Raw genomic sequence first — 10,035 nt, forward strand, 5'->3', positions numbered from 1 at the left:
TCCACCATAGCATAGAGTGAAAGGCAGCTTATTTGAGCAGCTGCACCGTCCCTTACAACCTGCTTTGCAGACACATTTGATGAGCTCAAGTACTGCCTTTGGAGCAGGGAGAGCAAGAAACCTGAAACCTGGAATATACCCTCCACTCTCTGAATTCCATCTATTTTCTTCGATTGGTGGAAGCACAGGGAAATTTGTCAGGTATGATTTATCCTGCATTGTGACGGAGTTGGCACGGAGGTAATGTGGTAGCAGTGCAGCACGAGTTGGAGGTAGCATCTCACCCTCCAAGTTATTTGACAGAAATAGTTCCCATCTGAGTAATCCCAGGGTTGTTGGACCTTTTGAACTGTAAACATGGCATGCAAAATGTTCCGACTGCAATGTTGATGGAAGCTCACAATTTATAAGCTCAGGAGGAATGGCCAATGACCATGCCAAGGTCCTTGAAGCGGTTAGTGGCTTGGTCATCATCATCATCATCATCAAGTAGGCATTGACCCATGTCTTTTTGGTGATTCCAACAAATGTTCTTCCCCAGTCAGCACCTGAAAAACGATGTATGCAAAGGAACCCTTGACATTTGTAACATCAACTTGAACTCACTCGAATATATCAATTTCCTTTTTTTGTACCGGAGGCAAGGACTTGATAAGGAATCAGGGTATCAGCCTCTTCATGTGTTTGCACTTCCTCAAAATCATGTCCCTTGATGAAGGTATCGTATTATGATGCCTACTTTGTCATACCTGACAAATTGCCCTGAGCTTCCATCAATTGAAAAAATAGATGGCATTCAGAGAGTGGAGGGTATGTTCCAGTCAGGTTTCTTGCCCTCCCTGCTGCAAAGGCAAAGCTCCAAATGTGTTTGCAAAGCAGGTTACAAGGGACGGTGCAGCTGCTCAAACAATAACCTGCCTTGCACTCTCCTCCCTGCAAATGATATAGTGGAAACTGTCAACACTATTAGGGAGGACATGTATAGTAGTGAATTTCTTTGGGTACAATTGACCGTGAGCTCTTTAAGAGGATAGGGTGCGGGTTTTGGGGTGACGATAACAAAGAGGTGTGTGTGTGTTGTGTTGTCAGTGATAGTGCAGTGCAATAAATGGACATGTTAGACTGTGCGCCCAAAGTGAGAAGTTGCAATACCTTAATTCTTGCAATCCCTGCAGTAACACCTGTGAACCTGTCTTTTTAACACAAAAATGTTATAAATAATACTGAGAATACTAATAAAAACAGTTTCAAATGTAAAACAATATATATATATATATATATAAAAAGAACTTCCCCATCAAGATTCGGCAGGCCCCCTGTAGTAACTCTGAGGACCCCCTAGGGGTCCCGGACCCCTGTGGAAGACCCCTGGGTATTTGCTACTACTCATTTTTGCTTTCAGAGCCCAGTTACAACAACTTTAATGCTTCAGTTATGATCTAATTTAACATTGCTCTGGAGCAGGAGCAAAGCGATTACTGAGATAGGCTCAGGGGTCTGTTTGGGGGGTCCCAGGTGAGGAAAGACCCCAACCAAAAGTCAGAAAAGTTATTCTGGCTGCTTTAAAAGAGTAATAAATGAACTCACGATGTTTTAAAACCTACAAAACAACTCTAATATTATGAAAATCGGACATTAACTGGCTGGCGTACTGTTCAGAGGCAGCCATCTTGGAAACATGGCAGCCATTTTGATTTTTCAGTGTCTAACGTGTTTTATCATAGGAACAACCCCTAAGGAGTACTTGTGAAAAGTTTTAGGTTTCTTTCCACTTGTGAAGTATTTTAGTGCAAAAATGCATTTACCTGCCCCGCTTATTTCCTGTGTAGTGGAGTCAATGGGACAGTGAATATACAAATGTCCATAACTTTTTTTCGCGATGTTTCCGGCAGAGCAGGCCTCTCATTCTGTGGACCTTAATGACCAAACTAATAGATAAAACAGAAATAAAAAGTGCGGCAGAACATCACAGGTCCCCTCCCATTTTGAGGGACTGGATCCCCGGCTAATAAGGAAATAGGCTGGAGTATCGTGTTTGATACCATGTGAAGTGAGAAGGTGTGATTTGGGTTTAAAGGAGGACTGGAGGCCAAACCGCAACAATGCAACTATTGCTCCAAAATAGTTTAAAATAGTTAGTTCACCCCCGAAAAAAGAAAGGAATGGATGTGTTTAAATTTTTGTCGCATTCCTAAGCCAAATCATTTGATGACCAGCAGTGGTTCTATGGAGACACAAAGAGCCTGCTTTGTTCCCTATGGAGACACAAAGAGCCTGCTTTGTTCCCTATGGAGACACAAAGAGCCTGCTTTGTTCCTTATGGAGACACAAAGAGCCTGCTTTGTTCCCTATGGAGACACAAAGAGCCTGCTTTGTTCCCTATGGAGACACAAAGAGCCTGCTTTGTTCCCTATGGAGACACAAAGAGCCTGCTTTGTTCCCTATGGAGACGCAAAGAGCCTGCTTTGTAACTATGGGCACACAAAGAGCCTGCTTTGTTCCCTATGGAGACACAAAGAGCCTGCTTTGTAACTATGGACACACAAAGAGCCTGCTTTGTTCCCTATGGAGACACAAAGAGCCCCCTCAAATTATTGGCTTAGGAATGTGACAAAAACTAAATCAATCAATAAATCATGGGGGGCTATCCCTTTAAGACCATTGAAGAGTAGTTTAAGATCAATCAAATGGAGGCAGCAGACATCACTTATTAAAAGATTGTTTTATTCACAATAGAAGTGTAACAAATATAGTTTATTAAAAATCTTCCTGCTCATTAATATCATTGTAACCCATAAGTCCATAAAGATTTATTTATATATGTATATTTATATATAAATGTAGAGTGGCTTATTGGCCTGAATGGAATATTTACATTGGTTTCCTTATCAATAAGAACAAAGAAAGAAAAAAAAGTATTTACTCCAAAAATTAAGATATTGCATATGAAAAAAGAAAGAAAAAAAAAGGAAGAAAAAACTATGTGCAATGGAATGATTATCAGCAATTATTTCTTACAAGTTACATTTCTGCAGTTTGGTTTCAGAAATTTACATTTTTAAATCCATTTAAACTCTAAATCCATTTAAACTCTAAATCCAGATGTTTCACAACATATAAGTCATTGGAACAACAACAGATCATTAAAACACAGTAATATTTCAGATTAAAAACCAACACACGTTTTCACTTGTGGACAAACAGTTTGGCTCAATGTTCAGGGTTTAACAGCAAGGATGGGATGGTTCCCATAGCAACAACGTGGGCCGATTACCCATGGTTTAAAAATCACAGATTTGACCGATAGCTGACACCGATATTTGTTCATTTTGTGATGCGTTTCACCTTTTTCGTGCCAGGGAAATAAATATGCAATATTATGAAAAAAAGAAAAAAGAAAAAAACATAATTCAGAATCAGTAGCTTGGCAGCCAGAGCAAAACTGACGCTTCGAAAGAACGTGTAAACGTCGGCCATCGGTGAACGTCAACGTGTTTGCAGAGGTGCCGACATGGAAAGTATCGCCCGTTGTCTGGTTGCAGCCGTGGTGGAAACCCTAAACTCTGGTTTTACACGTTCTCACATTCCTCGGTGAGAGAAAACAATGCTCTTTAATTCATTCGTTTATTAAAGAATGGATTTAATGTCATAGGTGTATTCACTTATTAAATAATGGATTGTCACTCAGCCTTTTTTAGTACCGTTTTTTGGAATCTGCAAAGCAGCCGACGTCTCGCGACGCCGACTCTACGCCAGCGCTTCTCAACCCGCCCGCCTGGGACCCTAAATTGGGCCGCGAGGCGTTCCCGAGCTGGGGACCACGTATATTTTTATTATGTGGGGTTGTTTCCAGCCCTGATTTCATGTTCAGAAGAACAATGTTGAAAAAATAAAAAAAATAAAAAAATAAACGCTCATTAATAAAACAGGGTCTCACGTCATTGGTCGATGCCAAATGTCACATGATGTCCCATGGTTCCAACCAGGTGAGAAGGCTGATCTAGAGTCCACCGCGGTAAAACATGGTGTTAAAGGTTTAGTATGTAAACAATAAAACATATATTTGACCCCTCGTTTCCCTCTGTGTGAGCATTCATCAGCCACTACAGACTAGAAACCTTCTATGGATTCCACTATGGCAGTGGTTCTCAAAGTGGGTTCCTTTACTTTAGAGGGGTCTAAATTGACCCATACAAGGCTGTAACTCTGACAGCGTACAAATGGAACCAAATGAACCCTTACGGGTCCATTTGGTTCCATTTGTACGCTGTAAGAGTTAAGGGGAGACCTTGAAATGTCAAAGTTTGAGAAACACTGCACTATGGGAATTCCAACACGGAAGACATCGCCGGGACAGGGGAGGATAGCGCCCCCTGGTGGCCTGGGATGTCAGATAACTGCTCTATGGAGGGAAATGACGGGTAAAAAAAACAAACAAAAAATGTATTTGTTTTTTTTCTACAGTATGTAAACACAGGACAAAGTTACATACTAGGCCTTTAAATGTTTACGGTGCGTCCAGGTCATTTCTAGCGGTTCGCCGGCGTTTGCAGATTTTTGGACGCTCGTCCGTCGGCAAGTCACAGTGTAAACAGAAAAAAAAAAGAAAAAAAAAAAAAACATTTCATCAAAATGTCTGACAACAACAAGCACTGTGATCTGGCTACACGGCCAGGGACATGCTGGGCCCCTGATTCAGCCCGGGAAAAAAGAGTTGGAGAGGCCCTCATTGCACGCTATAGAGAGAGATCTCTTTCTATAGCGCTATAGAGAGAGATCTCTCTCTATAGCGCTGCTGCTACTCAAAGATTTGCCGTTTCAGATCAAGACAAGTGACAAGCTAGTGGGCCAATTACATGAGTTATATTTCGTTGTTGTTGGGTGGAATTGTGGAAACCTTGTACATCCAAAACCGTTTGTTTTGTATTTATCATTTAAAAAAATGATTTAAACTAGCGAAAACAGCCGATCTACAAGCACACAACGCGAGGCGTTGTGTGCTTGTAGATCTGCTGTTTTCACTACTTTTGTGCGACGGCCTTGTATGATGAAGCAGGTATGCTTTGCGAAAAAATCTACAAATTTGAAACTTGGAGATACAAGGTTTCTGCTCGACAGTGACGATTTACTTTGTTGGCCGCCCAGCCCCCAAAATGGAATGAAGGCTGGACCGGCTGGGAATGAATGAACCGGCCGTTCGGGAGTTGTACTGCTTTTCCCAATGGCCAGCACGTCCCTGGTTTGCTGCTAAAAGTCTGGTCCTGGGCCCCAGGAGGGGTCCAAAGGGGAACCTTTACGGGTCTGCAACTCTAAACTTTTTTTTTTTTTTTTTAATCTTTGGACCCCAATCTAGACTCAAAAATGACCAGTGTTCATTCAGTTCTGAACAAATGGAACGAAATGTGGGTCCATATAACGTAACGTAGTTACTGTGTTCCCCAGCACCCCTTAAACACGCTACACGCATGTCAACACGCGTGTCAACATCTGGCCCCTGTGCTTTAGGGACACTCCCAATGCTAATGCTAAAGGTCGTTAGCTGGTAACGACGCAAACAAAACATATATGAAACTATGACTATTTCCCATCAAACTTGTGTTTTCGGTGAACGCCTCCTTCGTACAGGTAGATTTCTTTTGTTCACGAGGAAGAATTCCATCGTCGTCACCTGGTTATTTGACGGCGCTCGTGACACAAACAGCAGTTAAAAATAATGACAATGTTTTTAAAAAATGAAAAAAATCTGCTCCTGGCCGCTGTGTACAGCAGTGGTTCTCAACCTGTGGGTCGGGACCCCCAGGGGGGTCCCCAAATTATTTTGGGGGGTCCCCAGATGTTTAGCTAAATGTTAACATTGTTTTCTCACTCAAGAGTAAACAGACCAACATACAGTATAAGTGTATACAGGGTATCTAAAGTGACAATTTAAGGACTTTAAAGACCTTTTCAGTACCTCTGGTCACACTTGAGTCAAATTGTCAAATATTAGAGGCAGAAATTCGTTGGCGTTGTGAGCATGTAGATCTGCTATTTTCACAATGGCATAGATCAAGTCAAACTAAGGGTGCGTTCGGAAACCCGCACCGGGTGTGTGCTCGGTGTAGTGAGTGCAGTGGGCGTGTCGTTGTATAGTGCGTTCAGTGTGGCTTATTTACGAACGACCAGTTTTAAGAGGCAGCTGTGTGCTTTTTCAGTAGCCTAAACTTTCTGAAAAGCAGCAGTTGCTAAGTATGCTAACGTAACGTTGCTATTGAAAGGAGATGTAATTCATAACATTGGCACACCTGCTGTTAGTTTACGTTAATGTGTGTGAAACTATCAAGGCCAAACGACCAATTAAGCTGCAAATGCTGCATTTTGCGGTAATTTCCTCCATTGTTCACAGCTGAGAAGCAAACCAACCAATCAGAACACCGAACCACCGCACCACACCGCCTAACCCCATCTTCTGAGTAGGGTCGGTCAGTGCGTGCACTCAACACACCAGTGCGCCGCGCACTGGATTTCCGAACGACAACGCACCAAGTGCACCGAATAAACGAACGACAACATGGCACACCAGTGCGTTGAGTGCGCATTTCCGAACGCGCCCTAAATGTAATTACGACTCCTACAATTCCAAGTGCTTGTGCAGGGTGGGGGTCCCCAGTTCAAATATGATTATTTTGGGGATCACAGCCAGAAAAGGTTGAGAACCACTGGTGTACAGACCTTAAATCTCCCATAGCTAGCAACGCTAAAGGCCATATCATGCTTTGAGCGAGCGGTGTGACCCAACAGGTGGCGCTAACAACGTAACGCTAGAGGAGTTGTGAGCGTTCGTATACTTCCTGCCACTCAAACCCACACCACAGTGTCCTTGCGTACGATCTTCTCACATCTGGTGCATCTTTCCGACCAATAAGCACGCGTGAAGTGTTTGATATAGATTCATCTGCGACCACCAGGGGGCAGAATTCCCCAGGTAGAAAAAAAAGAAAAAAATCTTGTCATTTTTGGACGCTGCTTAAAAGTCGCTTAGCGTAAACCGGCCTTCCCACTCTACCTGGTCATGACTACCCCGAACCACACGAGGCAGCGGTGTGACCACAACATCCTCGTCTCTTCTCAAATCTATTTTTTTTAGTTTTTGTCTTATCTTTCCGATAAATATGCCAGAAACGCATCAACATTTTTGACTCTTTGTGCTTTCCAAAAAGAATACATACATACATACAAGTTTATATCGAGAAAAAAAACAACAAGAAAAGAAAACAAAGAATCCTCAATAATTGTCACTTCACATTGGACGGTTACATTCAGACTAATTTGGTTCCAACACGCCCCTGCGGGGGGCGCTATAACCTGATTGAACACACATAAAGAGATCATAATGACAACGGTCACAGCGATAACGATTCCGACGCAACGATCATAAGAATAACGATGTGTCTCCCAATGTTTCCAAGTCTAATTAATTACTTACTATTGAATAAATTAACATTCAGCATAAATCAATGCGCACGAATACATTATGTCACATGACTTTGTCCTTTAAGCCACGCCTCCAGAAGCCAAACTAAACTAAACGTCTGTTAACACCCAGGTGCATTGTGGGTACTAACAGCCTGGTGCATTGTGGGTAATATGAGTATGGATATATATATACCAATATGATGACAAAATGTTAACAACTTTGACTTTTTCATGATTGAATGGGCCAATGAAATGATTTTTCCCACTGAACTAATCAGAAAAAAAAGTTATTTGAAAAAAATAACATCTTTAATGAACGCATATTTTTGGGGGATCAATTTTTTTCTCTTTTCTTTTTAACAAAGACTAGAAATAAAAGCTTCCCGTGGGTGAACTAATTAATCAAGCAATTCATGAATTAAGGTGTTAAATAATTAATTAGTTGATTAGTTAATTCAGGTCTCTCATTGTGAAAAAGTATATTTATTATCTTTGTCTTAACGCAACATAATCCTGATCAGAAAAGCAACTCATCGAAATATAACTCTTTTATTTTAATTTAACCGTATCATGTTTCTGTAGCTACGATCACTTAGAAAGGTGTTTGTCAAAGGTCAAGTTGCATTGAACTTTCAAACAAAACCATTCTGTCTGTACAGTCAATGATGGATTTGACTGTAAATGATTTTATGTAATTGTACAAGCTAATATTAAAGATGCGAGCCTTTTCCTTTTTTCAATTTGGCCTACATAATTTTAACCAACATTCAAAACGTCGGAAGACTTGGAGGTCTACATTTATCTCCCCCCTATTTGAGTGATTTTCCGATATAACGTAAAGCTGTTTATTGTCTTTTGACTTTTTTTTATCAAACGAGTGTAGAGACACTCAGAGGAAATAATTGGTGGGAATTATGGACGGAAAGGCGAACAGACGGACAGACAGACAGACAGTTGCTGTTCGCATCTTTAAAAAAAAACAAAAAAAAAAAAACAACAACAGACGAACACCAAGGTCATGTGACTCTGACGGAGCAGTCCCATTGGCTGCCGCTGATCAGTCACCATTGGCTTCGCCACCCCCCCACCCCCAGTCTTTAAGACTGCGAGAGCAGCAGGTCTACAGACAGGGGGCGCTCTCGTATCCTAGATGCGCCGAGCGTCAAAAATAACATCTTTGTTAGGTGAAGAGATCTGTTGTAGGAGGAAAGGGGGGGGGGGGGGGGGGGGGGGTCCCAGGTCATTTAGGGGTCCTTGAGTGGGGTTTCCAAATGGACCCTTACAGGTTCTGTAGCTCAGAGTTTTTTGGGTGTCCTTGATACTAGGAACGTTGTAGAACCACTACTCTGGGAGTAGTTAGGGTGGTCCCACGAAATGCTACACCTGGGTGGGTGGGTGGGTGGTCCTATACTTGGGTGGGTGGGGGGAGGGGTTGGGGGGTCCTACAGGGATGGAGGAGGGGTTGGGGGGTCTCTCTTAATGATAGGCAGAGGGTGGGGGGTCCTAAAGCACTGGGGGAGGGGTTGGGGGGTCCCTTTTGATGATAGGTAGAGGGTGGGCTTCGGTGTTGAACACCCAGTGGTCCAAGGGGAGGTGGGGGTCCTACGTGACCGCAGTTTTCCCGGTGAACCTGAGCGCAACGGTGGGGGGCGGCGCGGGAGTGTGGGGAACACAAACCACTGACTATTGCCGATGATGGAGAGGTTATAATATAGCTTTATGAAATGAGAGGCAATCTTGACGATTTCGTAAGAGACTCGTCGCCAATTGCGAGATATTAAAAGTTATTTGGGGCCATGATGATAACCTCTTCTTCCCACTAGGCCTACTAGACTAAGGATTTATAGCTTACAACCACAATTGTTCACGTGTGGAAAGATTGCGGTTTCACTAGTAGGCTAGTGTAGGCTTAAGGGGAGCACACACTGGACGCGATACGCGTTGCGGTATCGACGCACGTGAAGTGCCCCGCGGTAACCCCAACTGGATGCGGCGCGCTACCATACAGCACATCCATTCCCCCCGGTGGGGAGAAGCATGGGAGAACATGTTCACCGCGCGGCAACGCTGGAAAAATAGAACAGCGGCGTATCGGCGCGGCAGGCGAGGCGGCAGACCCGCGGCTGCGTGCGTCTGACGCCGCCGGTGTGGGTTAGTTCATTGAAAATAATGGGGCAGTATTTTTTGACGCACCGCTTCCGCGTCCAGTGTGTTCCCCTTTAGAAGCCTTTTCAGAAGTTAATTTAATGTTTTCCATTTAATGATTTCCTTTATCCTCATCTAATCTTGCGCTAATGCACGCAACTGTTTTCGCCAGGTTTTAAGGTCTTATTTTAGTTTAGTTTCTCATAAGCTCGCGACCCTCCCTGCCCATCGGCCCCCGCCGTTGCGCTCAGGTTCACCGGGAAAACTGCGGTCGCTAGAGGGTGGGCTTGCAGTGTTGAACACCCAGTGGTCCAAGGGGAGGTGGGGGTCCTACAGGGCTGGGGGAGGGGTTGGGGGGTCCTACAGGGCTGGGGGAGGGGTTGGGGGGTCCCTCTTGATGATGGGCAGAGGGTGGGCTTCGGTATTGAACACCCA

The 10,035-nt window shown here is 43.5% G+C and overlaps 1 protein-coding gene across 1 annotated transcript in view; it reads right to left on the reverse strand.

Moving 5' to 3' along the window:
- Positions 1-4,269: 4,269 nt before the first annotated feature.
- The window catches only part of man1a1 (mannosidase, alpha, class 1A, member 1), a 111,802-nt gene continuing 106,036 nt past the window's right edge, over positions 4,270-10,035 (reverse strand). Inside the window, exon 14 of the mRNA XM_080745366.1 lies at positions 4,270-10,035. This exon is cut by the window's right edge and continues 49 nt beyond it. Coding sequence (XP_080601492.1) covers positions 9,961-10,035 — 75 coding nt within the window. The 3' untranslated portion in view covers positions 4,270-9,960.

Source organism: Nannobrachium achirus (assembly GCF_963921795.1).
Source record: "Nannobrachium achirus genome assembly, chromosome: 16".
Taxonomy (NCBI): Eukaryota; Metazoa; Chordata; class Actinopteri; order Myctophiformes; family Myctophidae; genus Nannobrachium; species Nannobrachium achirus.